The following is a 17,226-nucleotide window of genomic DNA, read 5'->3' on the forward strand; positions in this document are numbered from 1 at the left end:
CTGGGTCAGCACTGGCTTTGTGGAATGGACAGAATTCCCTGAATTAGGGCACAAGCTCAGTGGCATAGGGACAGGAGGGTACTTTGCCTGTGAGCAGCAATGCAGTGATAAGCAGTGATGTGACAGTCCTTAACCTTTCTCTTGGGCAAAACCTGACCATTGCTGGTATCTACCAGGAGGTTCAAAAGTGCTGATCTGGCATCTGCTATCTGCAATTTTCTGCTACTGGGATACTCCTGGCTCCACAGCACAATGCTATGGATGGTTGGGACAGCTTCCAGGGGAAGGAGGGGCAGATTTTGACGCCTGTAGCTGAATGTCACTGCTTTTGCCCTGTTTTGGCAAAAGGCAATGTCCCGTTACAGCTTCACTTTTGTCTGAGATGGGCACAGCTCCCTGGGTCCTTGTTCTGAGGTAGCAGTGCATGTCTGAAATAAGCTACCATGAAAGAATCTTGGGAACCCTCCACCCAACCAAGCCATCCTATCACTTAAAAATATTGGTCTAACTCACCGTAGCCTGCCATGCTGCAGCTATTTCTGTACAAAACAACTGCTGTCCATAGTAGATTCTGCCTCTGAACTCCCTCAGCTTCTGGGTAAAAAGGATGGTGCTCTGTTTTTGCGAAATAGCACTTACAGAGCACGAGGGCCATCCTTCTGGCAGTGTTTTCCTCACTCGGGAAGTCTGCCTTCCCTCAAAGGAAGGACCAGAATGCTTCTGGGAGCCTCCGTCCCTGAATAGTCTGCACCATCTGCTGGAATAAGAGAAGGACTGACTCACTAACCATGAATTTTGGGGATGCAGGAGACTTTGGGGAATAAAAGTCCTGGCTCAAACCTGCAATTACACATTTCTTGCAGTCTAAAAGGGGAAGAACGGCTAAAGATAATGTCTACCCCTCTAACCAATGCAATGACACGTACCCTTCAAAAAGAGGATGTAATTACAGGGCCATGTAATTTTAACAAGTAAACCCACAAGAATTCAGCCCTACTATGAGGGCATAGCTCTAGCCCACAGGGAACATTTTAGCTTATTTATTTATACAGATTCATTCCTAACATTCAGAAACACCATCCCATGCCTTAGGTAAGTCTTGCTTTGGCTACTGCAGCCTCAGCGCTAACCTCCCTGAATTCCACCCTGTTGCACTGCAACCTGGGCAAAATTTGAAGTGCAAGTCTTCCTTTTCATGCCTCTGCGCTCCAGCTCCCCCTCTTCTATAAAGATTTTCCCCCTCATTCTCAGTTTCCTGAACAGCTTGGTTCTGATTTCCTATTTTCCATCTTTCTGCCATCCCTCCTCCCCCAAGCTATTCTTGTCAAACTATTAATTTCATCTTATTTGACAGTACAGCAGCCCTCCATGACTGTGCTTTGCTCAACAAATTATCAGTTACACCAACCTTAAGACTCTTTTTCACTCCACTGACTCTCCAGAAGAGGCAGTTTGTAAAATGCAAAGTAATATTAATGTCTCTGCTCAGGAATTTCTACTTTGCATTGCTAAGCTTTCATTTTGACTGAGCTCTATTCTGAAAAGACATGACTAGCACAGGGCGTCTGCTCTATAGCTCATCTGCACCACTGGCTGAGAATATCAAATAAGTCTCAATGTCTTTAATATTAGATGTATTTTTTCCTTACTAGAGCAAATTCATATGAACATGATCAGTACTTCCATAGCAGAGGTGAACACTGTTCAGACAGCATATTGCCTACTATCTCGAACGCAAACCAGATCAACAGTAAAATGTTTGTATACATTTAACAAAATTGATTTAAGCCCTTGCATCTAGTTAGATGAGTATTATGCACCATTTCAGGGATACCTTTCACCTACAGGAATAAAGCTTGCTTCAGTCTATAATAACATTCTATACAACTGCCACTCCGATTTAAATGGTTTAAAACCAAACCTGTATTTAAACAGATGGACTTTCATTTGAAGATACAGACGAGATGTAAAAACTTCTCTAGTGGTCCTTCCATAAAGGGCATTTTAATACCACAAATAAGGTATCAAAAAGAGATGAAAACCACCAGAAATTATCTCCACAGCCAACACCCCCATTCTTGGGCTGACGATGGAAGACTAACAAGTACAAACATCTCTTTGCAGACGATTTCTCACAGAGTAAGCTGAGAAGCAGTTGAAAGCAGAGCTGTTGCTCTTGTTAGAAAGGGTCACCTTTGAAGCACTGACTAATCACAGGGCAGACTACACCTGATTTGCTTTTCCAGCTTGCAAAAACAGCAGCTAATGCTTCTCTAAAACCATCCTCTCCTCTTTGCTGAGTGACTGTATGAGCTCAGTGCCAGCATGCATGAGTAACTCCTCATTACCTGTTAGTGGTGAGGCTCGGAGCCCAAAAAGAAGATGTCCCAATGCAAGCCTAGACCCGGGGGCACTGATATTACTGGCTACAATTTACTTTCAGCATTTCCAAGTAGACAAACAGCTGCCCTGGATCAGGCTAGCTCCATGTCCAGTTAGCCCAGTATCCTGGCTCTCCCAATAGCCAGTAACAAATGACTGGGGAAAAAAAAGCCAAGAATGACTAGGGGTAAGGAAAACAACTGTTCTCTGGTTGTATCGCCCAGCTGCTGAGTTTGACGTTACATCCAACCATTGTTAGCCTTCAATGGACCTGTCTTCCACTAATTTGATTTGGGTTGGTTTTTTCCCCCAAATCTGTTTATCTTTCATCTTCTGCAACATCTAGTTACAATGAGTTTTACAATTTAATACTTATGAAAAATACACTCTCTTGATTTAAATGTGCACTGACGGGTGCTACCCTAAAGTCCTCTATTGCAAAAAATAATGAAACCCCTCTGCCCCTTTCCCTTCTCCAGATCATTTATAGTTCTGTAAGCTCCTACAACATTTGGTTAATTCATTGTTTTTTACCAGGAGTCCTTGGCTTTTTAGTCTCTTTCTTGTCAGCCAAGAACTTTAAGCCAGTTACGTTAATAACTTCTTGTTAACTAGTAACTGTCACTGGATAGAACCACTTCTGAACGTCTTCCCTTTAACTGCCTTAAACAGCAACAAAATCCTGCTTCCACTTTATAAGTCTCTCCATTAAATCCTGGACATAAATCCATAAATCCATTAAACACTGCTGCATTAACCATACCTCTTGAGTCAGAAGAAGTTCCCTCATGTGACATACAGCAAAACTGCGGGGATAAAAGACTTGCTCAAACAGGGGCAGGGAGCGTTTGCCTCTCCGACCTGTGCTTTACCTGCTGGACCGCCCTTATCACAGGGAGCACATTTGTTTTGGAAGGCAGGCTTAAAAAATGAGTGCAGTTCAGCGGGAGGGTGGCAGGAGCGGAAAATGGGAGCAGAGCACTTTAAGAGAGTCCTGGGAAGCTGTAACCTGAAGCCTGTCGAAGGCTGGGCTGGGGGAAGCAGCAAAAAGCAGATGTGGCTGCACCAAACCCACAGTGTCCCCAACTCGCACCCGCTGGGAGCCTGGGACGGCAGCGGCCGAGAGGAGCCCGAGGTAAGGGGCAGCTCACCCTCGCTCAGGGCCAGCAGCGAGGGGAGCAGAGGGCAGGGGATGAGGCTGGGGAGCTCTCAGAGGACCTGGGAAATGGGAAGAACGGTTCTTCTGCAGGTATTGGAGGGTGGGATTCCCACCAAATGGGAGATCTCACCAAGGGTTGGGAGCCACCAGCATCCTAGGGCACCACCTCTTCGCCTCCGGGGCTGAGCTGTGCTTGGGAGCTGGGCTGGTTTTCTGCCCTTCCAGCATCTGTGTTGCAGCTGGGAACATGCTTTTTCTTTGCAATGGTAACAATTTTGGTGATAGTCAAATCCTCTAGAGCTAGTGGTTGCAAGATGCTTCAGGAGTTAGTGCTGTGGGGTAGAGCGAGTGAGCAGTCTGAACTCGTGGGTGATGCTTCATAGCACCCCTAAAATCAGAAGGGTTTATAAATGATGTGAGACTTGTACTGTTATAGATGGAAAGCAAAATATTTCCTTTGCACCTGCGGGCCTTCACAAATAGACAGCTCCCAGACACAGAGTTCCTTCTCAGCTCATTTCTCAAAGTTTTCTTCCTGTACCTTCCTGACTGTAACATCACATGCTGCATGCTGGTGCTTCTTCTCTTCTCTTTAAACGCTGCCACAGATTTTAATATCATGCCTGAAACCATCCCACCTCTGCTTCAACCAAATTCTTTTCTCTGCATTTTTGGCTGTGTGCTGAGACACATGCAAATAGAATCCAGATGTTCAGGCCAATTTAAACGCAAAAGGCTTTGTCTTTCTAAAATGGAAATTGCTTTTTGGCAAAGTTTGAGAAATATGAAGCTGGTGACAGTACTGGCAAAAACAATACAAATCTGCAAAACCAATCTCCGCTCTCATGCTCCCAGGAGCTCAGTGTAGTTGGAAGCAGAGGTTGTGTTGAGATTATTATCTTTTTTTCAGAGAAAAGGTTATGCTCCATGGAAAACCTTCATCTCTACACTAGACTGGGCCAAACCTCTTCCGCTCAGCATGTAAGAGTACTGCTTGGTGCAGGCATCCTCACAAAGCCCTCGCTAAGACCCGTTTAACTTAGACTCACGCAGGGCTTCTGTCATCTCTCTTTCAGCATGGTGCCTATTCATTGTAAAACTCTGCAATGATATAAGCAATCCCAACATCATATCCACTATCATACCACTAAACGCATTGGTTTGTTCCAGTATAGTAAATCCTCTTGATACGCTTCTTCTGCACCAGAATACCTCATCTACTTGGCAGCTAGGATAGCAGCAGGCCACAGGATGCAAGTGCACAGGGAAAAGAGGGTACCACTTCTGTGCTACACTGTCTAAACATAGATGAAAACTTAAAACTTCCACGGTGACACCTTTTTCTCCAAGGCAGAACTACCTCCAGAAGAAAAGGGGTTTGGCAGGAAACGGTGAATTGCCTTTCACTGAAGTAAAACCTCTGCCTGAACAGACTGGGTCCTGAACTGGGGCTGTTGTAGCCACGTGGCTTTAAGTTGTATTTCTACCAGCAGGCGTGTTTTCTTTATAGCTGAAGTTAATCTGAAACACATGTTCTTTCTCCTACTTCACTGGATGCCTGGATCAGAAGGGTTAGTTAAATACAACCCTCTTCCTCTAATTTCTGGGAATCTATATAAACATTGCTTCAGACTAGCCTCAGTGGCGTCTGTTCTCAAGGGCATGACACTTCTGCAGTAGCTCTGGTTTACCCACAGTGAAACCCTAGGTTACACACCGCCCTTTGGACCAGACAGATCTGTCTGGAAGGGCCACATATGCCAATACTGGAGCAACCAAAAGCGGATTCCACAGAAGGAACAGCTTTGGGGAGTTTGGTACTTTTCTCCCACCGCCATCAAAAATATTGAATAAGCCAAGCTCTGTCTTTCACCTCTTCTCTAGATCTGGCCCAGTGTTAGGTATTTACTCCCAGCCCTTTTTCTTACTGTCTTTTAAGAAAGGTCTTCTACTTTATCAAATTGCAAATAAGCAGCAAAGGATGCATATAGGCTGTACAGCGTTTCAGGTACATGCAGACACAAGAAACATGACAAACTACTGCCTGAGGCAGGTAACTTGTGTAGCAGAGCAGTAACCAGTCAGTTTCATCTTCTGCCCCATTCAACAATATGGATTTGCTACCTTTTATAAATGCAGTATTGAATTTTTTAAAGTCTAAAACTCCAAAGATATGATTTAGTGCTTTTCTGGACCTTGGCACTCAGTAACTGCCAGCATCAGTGTGGTTTGGGCCACACACATCTGCTTTTGTGCTCAGGCACACCCAGGCATGTGTGCTCGCCCCATTTTGAAGTCATTGGGGCCAGGCTGGCTGAATACTTCAAACTAGAAAAGAAGAAAACCCAGCTAAGATCAGGTGTGTGTTTCACAATTGGGAAGGACAAGCAGCAGCATGTGTCACTGCAGTTCCTGTCACAACCAGGTACAGCGAATAGTAGTGGTAGAGATGTATTTGCTCAGTTGCTCAAACTACCTCTGTCATGTTCTTACTCTGTAGGTTCAGGCATGCGGATTCCAGTGGTTCTCCTTTTCCTGGGTCTCTTAACTGTCCCAAGCAGATCCCAGAACTCGGCTACTGAGCAGGTGAGTAAGAGACAACATGCAGAGAGTGAGGGAGAGCTACTTGGAGCATGTAATTTAATTTTAGAGAATCTTACGGAAGGATTAAGCACTACCCTCCTGAGTTACTAGGATTTTATTTAGCAACATAATGAGACTAACTCCTGCTTTACCTAGATAAAACCACAGTAGTTACATCAGGGGATGACTGTGAGGCAGAAATAGTGGATTCCAATCCGAGTGCTGCCTTCGGGTTTACCGGGACACTTTAAAGTAAAGTAATGGTTCCTACACTCTCGACCAGTAAGACTAACCCACTATTTCTGTAGATCATAGGAGAGTATCTGTAGATTGCTTGCCTTTGAAATGTTTATCACAACTGTACCTGCCCTTGTAAATTGCAAGTCTAACCAAAGTGCTCCCTGTACCTGCTAGAACTCTGCCACTGCTGATGGAGCTAACGCCGGTGAGGTCGAAGAGGAAGATCCATTCTATAAGACCCCTGTAAACAAGCTGGCAGCTGCAGTCTCCAACTTTGGCTATGACCTGTACCGTCAGCAATCTAGCCGGACAGCCACTGCCAATGTGCTACTGTCTCCATTCAGCCTGGCTACAGCACTGTCTGGTCTCTCGCTTGGTGAGTTCTTGCCCCTTTTCTTCACGTGCTGTTTGGCTTGACAGGCCTTCCCTCATACTGTTGTCTTTGTTGTTGGCAGGGGCTGGAGAACGAACAGAAGATGTGATTTCTCGCGCTCTCTTCTATGATCTGCTTAACAAAGCTGAGGTCCACAACACTTACAAAGACCTACTGACCAGCGTGTCTGGACCAGAGAAGAGCATGAAAAGTGCTTCCCGTATCGTCTTGGAGAAAAGTAAAAGTCCTTCTTCCCCTCTATCAAATTTTACCTGAATAACTAGCAGCAGGTAGAACACACTGAATAACACCACAGTAACAGCTTTGGCTCTGACGTACTGTTGAGCCAGGATGCAGACTGTGCATAGAATGCTGTTGAAGCTCCAGAAAAAGCCTGGAAAGTTTGTGTGCACATAAATAAAAGACCAGACTTACGCACACAAAGACACTGGTGACAGAGCAACCAACAGACCTAGAAGAAACTTGCTGAGATTTTGCTTTCACTCTAGGTTTTCTGGCAGGTGTTGCCAGCTTCCAGGAACCACAAATCGCATTTTCTATTTGTGATAGCATTCAGCCATATTCCTTTGTTTAAGACCTTGCAGAACTATTTTAAATGTCTGCTTTTGGCATGCAATAAACATCTGCTGAGAAAGCTAAGAGTTATCTTTTGGAACCTGCTGGCTCCAAGAATCCAATAGGTCGAGTAAGCCATACTCATAAAGCAAGCTGGAGAAAGAAGAAAGACTGATGCAGGAATAGCTGTGTCCAAGCCTTCTCTTCTTATCTCCTTTCTTTACTTTTCAGAAGAGAGTTATCCCATACTCCAGCATGGGCAGCTGTTGGATCAGTTTCCTCCATGTGCCTTCAGTCATTCTTCTTCAAAGCAGGTTTCTGTATATGCACAGCCACAGATGTTTTATGAGAGAACTGCTGCTGGGCTTTGGATTGCAATCTGCTGCCTTGAGATTGTTTTGATAAGGGAGCTAGCTGCAATATTGATGTTTTTGTTCCCCAGGACTGAGGGTGAAGCCTGGTTTTCACAGCCAACTAGAGAAGTCCTACAAGATGCGCCTGAGGGCCCTAAGTGGCAATACCCAGTTAGACCTCCAAGAAATCAACAACTGGGTACGACAGCAGACAAAGGGAAGGATTATGCGGTTTATGAAGGACATGCCCGCAGATGTCAGTATTCTCCTTGCTGGGGCTGCTTACTTCAAGGGTAAGAATGTTGTGTACTTGGTTACAGAGAGGGTCTATTAAGCATGCGTTAGAAGAGATGTGAGGGAATGCTCTCGCTTCCAATAGAGCAAACAGACTGCCAAAGAGACAGAGTGTAAGAAGAAAGTGTTTTAGAATGTTTAGTAAAGAAGAAAAAATGCACACTACCTAAACAGAAATAGTCCTCAAGGGAGGAATTATTACTCTTGGGAAGCTGAATCTTGACCTGTTTGCAGTAAGAGACCAGAGAAGAAAGTTTAAGCTCACAAAACTCCACAGCAAGAGACAGAATATTACCATTTAGGGTAACTTAAAGAGTGTACTGAGCCTTTTCACCACTGTAGAGGGAATGGAGAGACATACTAGAGAGCTGTTCTAGAACATGCTGTAAGCCAGTGTCATGGAGAATTATTGCTTAGAGACAAGGAGCAAAATAAAGGGTGGGGAGAGGAGCACTTTATATGCATTGACACAATTGTTACCCTTTAAAATAGTTTTGTAATTACATAAGTAGACATCAACTTCCCAATAGCTACTCCACCCATACACTGGCTTGATTTGTTATTTCCCATTTAGCCAATTCTCAGATGAAAAGGAGGGGCCAAAGAGTGGCAGTAAATCAGTAGCTCCAATCAGTCTATTTCCATCTCTATCATCATTCAGTTATGCCTCAACTCTTAAAGCACAAATACTGTATATACAAAGTGCCAGATTACTCAGCCACAGACACAAGCCTAGTTTCATATGCTGTTATTCCAGAAAATCCTCCATTTTATCTTTTAAAAAATAGGGACATGGAAAACCAAGTTTGACACCAAGAAGACTGCCTTGAAGGACTTCCATCTGGATGAGGACAGAACTGTGAAGGTGTCCATGATGTCAGACCCCAAAGCTATACTGCGATATGGTTTTGACTCAGAACTCAACTGCAAGGTCAGAGAGCATATATTGCACAAGATCTCCTAAACTTACTGAGGAACAGGTTCAGCTACATTTACCTGTTAACCCATTCCAGAAGACAGCTTTGCTCCTCCCATCAGGCTAGTTTTGCAATCCCTATTTTGAAAGGCGGTATGTTATTAAGATTCTTAAGAATATCCTACATTGGCTATGTGACAAGCAGTCCAGAATTTAAATAATGCACAGGTCCTACTAGCCTGTATTGCTTGACCTTAAGTTGGGCAAGAAGGGCAGGGCACACTCCTCAAAACTGTTCCATTTCTACCTCTTTCAACCGCTCTTTCACTGTAGCATGGGCTCAAAGGTGTTCCAGCTGAGAACCCGCGAAAGCAACACTGCAGTTCATTACAGGATTCAACAGGTAAGAGAGAGCACTTGCCATGTAATAGCAGAAAGAGTGCAGCATGAGTTGATGAAAGCCTGGGCACCCGAGGGGTCAGGATGCATCATGTCCAATAAAAGCAAACAGGGAATATGACCAAATGTTAACTGGAAAGGCTGACCAGGCAGTCAAGATTGAGGCCTGTGCCTGGTACAGGACAGGTAAAACTGTTTGTTATTGCTGTGACCCGTTCTTATTTGTAACTGGCCTTCCAGATTGCCCAGCTGCCATTGACAGAGGGAATCAGTGCCATGTTCTTCCTGCCTACGAAGGTGATCCAGAATATGAGTCTGATTGAGGAAAGCCTTACTTCTGAATTTATCCACGATGTAGACAGGGAGCTGAAGACAGTCCATGCTGTGCTAAGCTTGCCCAAACTAAAGCTGAACTATGAAGAGGCACTTGGCAACACACTAAAGGAGACAAGTATGTACATCACACACCCTCTACAGACTGCCAGGGCTCAAAGCAGTGGGCAAGTTACTTCCTGCTCTCAGAATATGAAGCTGGTGGGTTATTAGTTAGGTCCTGCTGTCAGTCTGTAGAGATTTCACCAGCAACTAAATCACCTTGGTCCAGGACTCCTCAACCTTTTATCACGTCTTTCCACCAAGCTCATACAATGCTTCTGAGATTGAGAGGGAGAAACTCAGTACAAACAGATGTAAGCTTCTTCTCCCTGTTACCCCCAATAACCTCTACCAGAGCAGCTACATGCCCTCCTGGATCACAGCATTAGCAGTACTGCTCCCCCACCTGCAATCTATGCTTTCAGCTAATGGAATTTTCTTTCTTTCCTCCAGGGCTCCAATCACTTTTCACATCACCTGATTTTACCATGATTTCTGCCAAACCTGTTAAGCTATCTCACGTGCAACACAAGGCAATCCTGGAGCTTAGTGAAGATGGGGAAAGATCCACACCAAATCCTGGGGTGAATGCTGCTCGTCTGACCTTCCCCATAGAATATCATGTGGACAGACCTTTCCTTCTTGTACTGCGAGATGATACCACTGGAACCCTCCTCTTCATTGGCAAGGTCCTGGATCCCAGGAGTGTTTAGATTCCTTCACAATAATCTGCAATGGTAGGGCCCAAATGGAAAGGGTGGTATTGGGAGGGATACTGGCTCCCTGCTCTGCTGCACAAAGACACAACTTGCAAATCTTATGCCTTCATGCTGCAATAAAAGAGCTTTTGCTATTAATCTCAGCAAGCCCCAGTATTCTCCCTTGAAAGATTCTCTGCCTACGTCATGTGGATTCACACTCCCATTTTCCCCAGATGAGCCACGATGCAGTTCTGTGTCCTATATGCAAGCGTCATCTGGTGTATACTGCGTTCTTCCCTATCCTGTCTTCCAACCTGACACCAGTTGTTTATACTGAATCCCTCATCACTGACAGGTCTGTGCTGGTAGCCATCCAAGTTCTGCAGTGCCCCCTCTTATAGCTTGTAAGTTTGCAGTTCCCAGCCTACTGCCTCACCCATTCCAACCATTTATGTTTCACACTGGCAAGAAGAAAAGCGCTTCATAGCATTAGAAATAAAAGGCAGTGTGGTCTGGATGACTGCATGTTCATAACCATCAGGGTATCACACATGGGAGATTCACATCTCTAGAAACACACGCATATGCAAGCATCTCAAACATTTGCTTCAAACCCACATGCAGAAATTATACAACAGCATCTATTCCCACCATACCACGCACAGACCCCTCATGTTAGAATTGGTCATTTTATTTACAACAGTCTCACTAAAGAGCATTTCAGATTTCATTCAAGTCGTTGTTACACATGATTTTCCAGCTTGTACTACATGACTACCTTACCACATGAAACTTAGCTTTGATGAAAGATCACACTGCAGCTTCCTTTGACAGGAAAATTAAGTCCTCTGAAGGATGCTTCTGGGAAGCTCTGACAGACAGGTCTTCATCTCTTGTAGTTCCTGGATCTGAGTACTCTGAGGACCACAGTGCACTGACAAAATCTCCTCTGCTCTTTGAATTGTGCTCAGAGCTTCAGAAACCGCAAATCTGAAATCGGAAGAGAATAAGAACAGAGTACAGAGAATACTTAATTCAGCTCCTTGACTTACACAACCTTTAACCCCTCCCCAACAAAAACCTAAACCTGTTCATAGGTACAGATCCTACCCTCCACTGTCTCTCAGCACCAGGCAAATAGCACGCACTTCAGCTGCAAAGGGAGGATGTGGGCAAAAAAGGTAAGGAGACGGACAAAAACTTGAAACACTATCTATCTTTGAGTATAGGTACCCACTACTTCCTCACTGCAGCTCCTGCTAAAATTAATTCAGTTAAAGGGAGGTGTTGTGAGAAGATTTTCAGAAGCAGTCAGAGGATTTGCTTGCCTAAAAAGGTCCAAAATAGAGGAAGAGGGTTTTATTTCCTCCTTTGGAAAGATGTCAGCAACATTGTACAACTGAGGTATAAACACCAAGGGTGACTAGTTGTCGAAGTGAAACAATAGGACAGGGAATAAATGGAGTCAGCAAGAAGAAAAGAATAGACAGGCACAAAGCAGAGAAATGGGTTCGAAGAGAGTCATGAGGTATAAGTGAACCCCAAAGGGGTTAATGAACTTGCACTTGAGTAATGGCCGACTTTTGTACCTGTGCCAGACTGCCCAGGGTCCTGTGAGACACCCTGCAAGGTACCCAGGACCACCTGCCATGATTTTGTGTCAGACACACACGAGTGGTGCAGGGAAGGGACAGAGAATGAAAGCAGATTTACCCATTGAAGAGAATTTGTGCTAGCTTGAAAAGTTCATGACCCATTTCTACACTTGATGGCCCATGATGCATTTCCACAATTTCAATACTCCTCTCCAGGTGTCTGGCTGCTTCCTGCCACTTCCCTAACAGAAAAAAACCAAAACAAAACATGAGTCATGAATAAATACTTTCTAGAGCTACTGCCACCCAAAGAATCTGAGAGCATTATGCAAAAAGTGAAGAACTATGTCCACAGCATTCTTGGGAGGCTGCTGACCTCAGAACCAGGACAGGGAATCTAGAAGAACATGAGATCACATTATTGTTCACTGGCTGCTGGGAACGCAGTTTTGGCTAAAGTAGTCTTTCTGTTTGTCAAAACTAGAGAAATGCAGCAGGAGAAAAGTGAAAGGGCTAGTCAGAGAAAAAGCTAGTCATGTTAAATTCAAAGTTCAGAAAACTAAAGATAATGAGAAGACAATGCCATACCAAGAGTAGCATAGACCTGTGCCAGATGATCCTCCATCTCTCCCATCAGCAAATGCCCTGGAGACAAGAAGTTTCCAGCATCCATCTGACACTTCAGGAGCATTTTGATAGCTTGATCTATAACAAAACAGGGTATAAAATTCATCCAACTGGCCAGTCTCCAGCTTTCCACGATCCATGAAATAAAATCAGTCCAATCTCATCCTTGCATCTTACACAGCTAGATTTGGATTTGGTTAGGATTCAACATTGACTTCATCTGCAACCCTGCTTATTCTAACGCAGTGTTGGCTTGACTCACTCCAGGAAAGCAAGGCCTGGGAATGCATAACTCCAATGTTACCCTGAGTTCTTTCAGTTACTATGGAACAACGTGTGACTTAGATTAACACCCGCATCAGGGGTATAAAAAAACCTAAAGCTCAAGTCCCCGGGGACACCGGGCTGCATGCCAGAAGACCCCAACTGCATAAGCAACAGTGCCATCTCATGGTTAGAACTACGTCTCCCGATGTGTACTCATATGCTGCTGACCTTAAAGTAGAAAGCTGAGCCTTACCAGCCTTCCTGTCTCTTAGCAGTTCTAACGCTTTCTTGATTTGTTGCTGAAGGTCCCATAAACGGCGTGACAGGCTCTCTCTGCTGACTGAGATTGCACAAGCTTCATTTGAACAACAAAGCATCTCTTCCCCCTGTGGAAATCATCCCTGTGATCATTCCTGCTCACATTCAACTTGAAGCTTACTTTCCATGACTGTTATCTCTGTATTGTGTTACAGAGATGCTAAATTGCTTCTCAGTTGCATTCACTAAACAAAGTGACTTGCTTGTAAATTGCTATTAGCTTATTCGATTTTATGAGAAACTTCCAGGAATAGCTATGACTGTGTGAGCTATAGATTAGACCAAAGCAGGGTCATGTGGTACGCAACTAATGTTCACACAAAATACACACTATGTTGACTTCTCCCCATCTAACCCACACTACACGCTGGTTTCATTTACATCCTGTGAACTGCAGAGAGTGTGACTCTCCCTACATACAGCACCTGTATGTACATTTTCTGTTCTAGACTCCAGGCTTCCATTTTCTTTCGTAAATATCCCCCTTCCCCTAGTCCATAGCCTTCATATTCTAAAGTTCATTTGTAAACTTCAAAGGGATTTTAACTTGCTGTTAAAGGCATTATTTTCCCTATAATGCTGGAAAACTGACATACAAGAACATCACAAGAAAGCTGCTAAGAAGAGCGAGATACTGTCTTGACTCTACAGGGGCTTTTGCTTCTGCGCAGAGATCATGAACTGAGGTCTTTAACTGTTGACTTTCCCAGAGACCCAAACACTACACATCCCGATAATTTACACAATCATAACTATGGAAGAACTACCTGCACTGGAGCCCGGCAGCTAGGACAGCAGAATGAGTTTCTCATAGACGCCACGCTCTTGACATCAGACTCTAACTCATCAAGGCATGCCTGACAGCGACACTCGAAGAAATATTGACTGAGAAGCTGTTGTCTCTCAGCAACCCTCATTCTACATCGGTGAGGCCCTGCAAAGGGATGGCAAGGGTAGAAATCTCTAAACAGGCACAGTTCTTAACATCAGACTAAATCTATCTTTGTTATCATTGAGACTAGATATATCATCTTTTGGAGAGGACATAACTGGAGACTGAAAATGTAACAGTGGGCTCAGGAGATAAAATCTTGCATTGACAACTTTGATCAAGGCTAATACATAAACAAAGACTCTAGCAACATTATACTGCGAATTATGATATTAATAGCAATCAGTGAGCATGCCAAGTAGACCTGAAAGGATGCCTGTGCCTTGAGACAAACAGAGAGTTAATACTTACCATAGCAATGGAAAATCTCTTGGCCGCTTGGGATTGCCTGTGATGCCCTGACAGTGGCAGCTGTCCCACTAAATGACACGCTGATATTGGGACAGCACGAATGGTTCAGAAGGCTGAGGACAGGAAAGAAGGCTGTCGCCAGGCGCACAAGCTTCTTATTTACAACAGCACTATCTCCGGATCCTAAAGGCAGAGGAAAAACAAGTAGGTTGAGAATGAATGCTCAGTAACCCACGCAACTTATGCAACAAGCACTGTGACCAATTGCAGATAGCAGAAGAAAGGTTTCTGGTATATTGCTGCAATAAATAATAGCTAAATACCCTCTACATGTGCACCAGAGAACAGGCCAGCATGGGACAGGCCATTAAATTTTAAGCACGTCATTCCCATCTGCAGTGGGAGCTTTTTACAACTGATAATTCAATCTCTCCACACAAGCTAGATGAGCAAGGACAACACAGAAGGGCTTAAAAGTATTTATCTTACCTGACTCCTGCATTACAGTGATCGCTTGTGCATTACATTGCAGCTGCAACACATGCCTCAGCATCGCTTCTGCCATAGTCTTCAGCTCTGGAGACAATTCACCCGATGTTTTTTCACATGTCTTTGGTTTGGACCACTTCTCAGATGATTCCTGATTCAAAACAGCAGCCTCTAGGCCAGCTTCTTGCAGTTGTTTGCATATAGCTACTACACTCAGCATGCAAAGGAACTTATGTTCAGGGCTATGCTTCTCAGCATGGGGCAAAAGGTTGAACACAGCTTGGTAAGAACTCTGGTACTGACCATTGTCATTACAACCAGGGATACTTCTGGTACCAGCTCTTGTATCTGGTGCCTCACTGAGATGTTTGCATCTTGCCTCAGGGTTATGAAGGTCCTTGTCATCATCATGGGACCATTCTACCAGCCTGCTAACCTCTGCAAATCCCGCCAGCAGAACAGTCCTCAAGGCAACATGGCAGAAGACCCCTAATGTGAGAAGCAGCGCTCCCAGGGAGCACTCTGTCCTGTGGTACTGCTCCCATGCCATGTCTGCACAGCTCTGGCTGCAGTACTTTGCATAACTGCACCCACGGCAAGGCACTGAGGCTAAGAGCTGCCTCAGACAACGGTGGCAATAAAGATCTGCATTAGTGACTCGAGTATCCCACACCGTTTCACTGCTGTCCTGCAGAAGGCGGCTCTCCCCTGGGCAGAGCACGCTTACAAAGGCCTCCTCTTTCAACAGGCTCTGTCCTGGCAGGATGTCCTGGGAGGCCACCAAGTGACGTCCTCTCTCTATATCAAAATTCAAGCTCAATGATGAAGATGCGCCTGAAATACTGTCATTCTCTTCCCAGATCTCTGACCTTCTTTGAACGTCACCACATGTTTCTCTTGCAGGCTCTGGACAGCTCTCTTTCTCATGTATTTTAATCTTCAGTTGACTTAACTTTTTTAGCAGCGCCTGGTGTGTAGGACTAGTCATGATGCCATCCATAGCAATTTTATTCTCCACCACACTGAGGGCGTCTGCTGCATCCTGTAACCTCCCCAAACACAGCAGACATTCAGCCTTCCGAAGCAAGACCTTGGGCAGCAGCCTGTCTGGATAGCCATGACTTTCAGCCCTGGCAATATCTTCCAAACAAACCTAGAAACAAAGACAAGGCCTTTTAAATGTACTTGGAAACCAGCTGAGACTCATGCTCTTTTATTCCATCTAAGATGCAGAATATTTTAATAAGGCTACGTTAATCAGCAAATTCCATCTGCATTGCCAATCTGTTGGCCAAATAAAGCCTCCTGACGTAGAGCAAGAGGGAAACCCTTCAGGAAGTTTAAGTAACGGTGGATGCTTTAAGCACAGATTTGGAAGCCCACCTGATCCACAGTCTCTTGCTCTAACAATCCAATACCCGTTACTGCGGGGTTTGCAGAATCACCCACCCGAACCCTGTGCGCAAATATCGTGCGGTAACACCTCAGGTGGTGCTTGGGCTCTTCCTTACCCCGATCCCCCCTCTTGGGCCTCAGGCCACCCTCTGGGTGTGCAGACTTGCTCGGGGGCACCCAGAAGCTTGGGGGGGGGGACGGGGACGACGACACCGGGCTGCCGCGGGTCCCGCCACCACTTACCTCAAAGCACCTGAGGTGGAAGAGGGCGGCGGAGCGGTTGGCGAAGCAAACGGACACCTCGGGGCTGCCGGGGGGCTCGTGGGATGCCGCCTGTGGAGACGAGAGAGCTGCTGCCTCGGGGGGGGACACCCCTCAAGGGGACCCTCTCAGCGGGGGCTGCGGGACCCCCCGTTCCCCAGGAGCCCTCCGATGGAGGTCCCGGGCCTGCCCCCGCCTCACCTACCTGCGAGTAGAGCCTCACGGCGGTACCGTAATGGCGGCGGCCGAACAGCCGGTTTCCCTCCTCCCGGTAGAAGCGCGCGGCCGCCGGCTCCTTGCCCGCGGGCGCCCGGCGGCACAGCCGCCTCAGAACCGCCACCGCCTCGGGCCTGCGGGACACGGGGGTCAGCTCCGCGCACCGCCCTGCTCCGCTCCGCTCCACCCCGCCCCGCCACTCACCGGAGGAGGCCGCAGCCCAGGCGCAACGTGTCGTGCAGCGACGCCGCCGCCAACCGCTCCCGCAGCACCGGCTCCAGCTCGGCCCAGCGCCGGGCGGCGTACAGCCGCCACTCCTCTACCGGCAGCGCCATAACCGGTACCGGGATGGCGGCGCCCAGTGGGATCGCCACAACGCGCCGGAAAGCGCTTCCGCCGTACGGCGCCGAACAGCCAATAGGAGCGTTGTACCGCCGTCGGCCGGGTGACGCGCGGCGTTGACG

General features: G+C 46.0%; 2 protein-coding genes across 5 annotated transcripts; one reads left to right on the forward strand and one right to left on the reverse strand.

Annotated features, from left to right (window-relative positions):
• Nucleotides 1-739: 739 nt before the first annotated feature.
• On the reverse strand, nt 740-17,138 carry SMYD4 (SET and MYND domain containing 4). Of its 4 annotated transcripts, XR_005933455.1 has the most exons (11): nt 16,967-17,136; nt 16,752-16,896; nt 16,529-16,618; nt 14,891-16,043; nt 14,402-14,584; nt 13,926-14,092; nt 13,094-13,226; nt 12,535-12,651; nt 12,065-12,188; nt 11,135-11,341; nt 740-757 (listed from the first exon to the last, which is right to left on the reverse strand). XR_005933455.1 is itself a non-coding variant. In XM_030028350.2 (10 exons), the coding sequence occupies exons 1-10, from the start codon at nt 17,095-17,097 to the stop codon at nt 11,191-11,193; spliced, it is 2,394 nt and encodes a 797-aa protein (XP_029884210.1). In that variant the 5' UTR covers nt 17,098-17,136; the 3' UTR covers nt 11,027-11,190. The 4 variants fall into 4 exon arrangements, 3 of the variants coding, with proteins under 3 accessions (XP_029884210.1, XP_040982864.1, XP_029884211.1); XM_030028350.2 differs by lacking the exon at nt 740-757 and having other exon boundaries at nt 11,027-11,341; XM_041126930.1 differs by lacking the exons at nt 740-757; nt 12,065-12,188 and having other exon boundaries at nt 11,027-11,341; nt 16,967-17,137.
• SERPINF1 (serpin family F member 1) lies at nt 3,328-10,507 on the forward strand. The gene is made up of 8 exons (XM_030028362.2): nt 3,328-3,517; nt 6,042-6,127; nt 6,539-6,740; nt 6,820-6,975; nt 7,756-7,959; nt 8,749-8,891; nt 9,516-9,726; nt 10,104-10,507. The coding sequence occupies exons 2-8, from the start codon at nt 6,050-6,052 to the stop codon at nt 10,361-10,363; spliced, it is 1,254 nt and encodes a 417-aa protein (XP_029884222.1). The 5' UTR covers nt 3,328-3,517; nt 6,042-6,049; the 3' UTR covers nt 10,364-10,507.
• Nucleotides 17,139-17,226: the final 88 nt, after the last annotated feature.

The sequence above is a fragment of the Aquila chrysaetos genome, chromosome 10, assembly GCF_900496995.4.
Source record: "Aquila chrysaetos chrysaetos chromosome 10, bAquChr1.4, whole genome shotgun sequence".
Classification (NCBI taxonomy): domain Eukaryota; kingdom Metazoa; phylum Chordata; class Aves; order Accipitriformes; family Accipitridae; genus Aquila; species Aquila chrysaetos.

Excerpts from the sequence above, each read along its gene's own strand:
- SMYD4 (XM_030028350.2), bottom strand. The coding sequence starts at position 17,097 with ATGGCGCTGCCGGTAGAGGAGTGGCGGCTGTACGCCGCCCGGCGCTGG. Across the intron at positions 16,044-16,528 it reads TCCACCTCAGGTGCTTTGAG|GTTTGTTTGGAAGATATTGC; the intron begins GTAAGTGGTGGC and ends CTTTGTTTCTAG. Across the intron at positions 14,585-14,890 it reads CACTGTAATGCAGGAGTCAG|GATCCGGAGATAGTGCTGTT; the intron begins GTAAGATAAATA and ends CTCTGCCTTTAG.
- SERPINF1 (XM_030028362.2), top strand. The coding sequence starts at position 6,050 with ATGCGGATTCCAGTGGTTCTCCTTTTCCTGGGTCTCTTAACTGTCCCA. Across the intron at positions 6,741-6,819 it reads ACTGTCTGGTCTCTCGCTTG|GGGCTGGAGAACGAACAGAA; the intron begins GTGAGTTCTTGC and ends TGTTGTTGGCAG. Across the intron at positions 8,892-9,515 it reads ACTCAGAACTCAACTGCAAG|ATTGCCCAGCTGCCATTGAC; the intron begins GTCAGAGAGCAT and ends CTGGCCTTCCAG.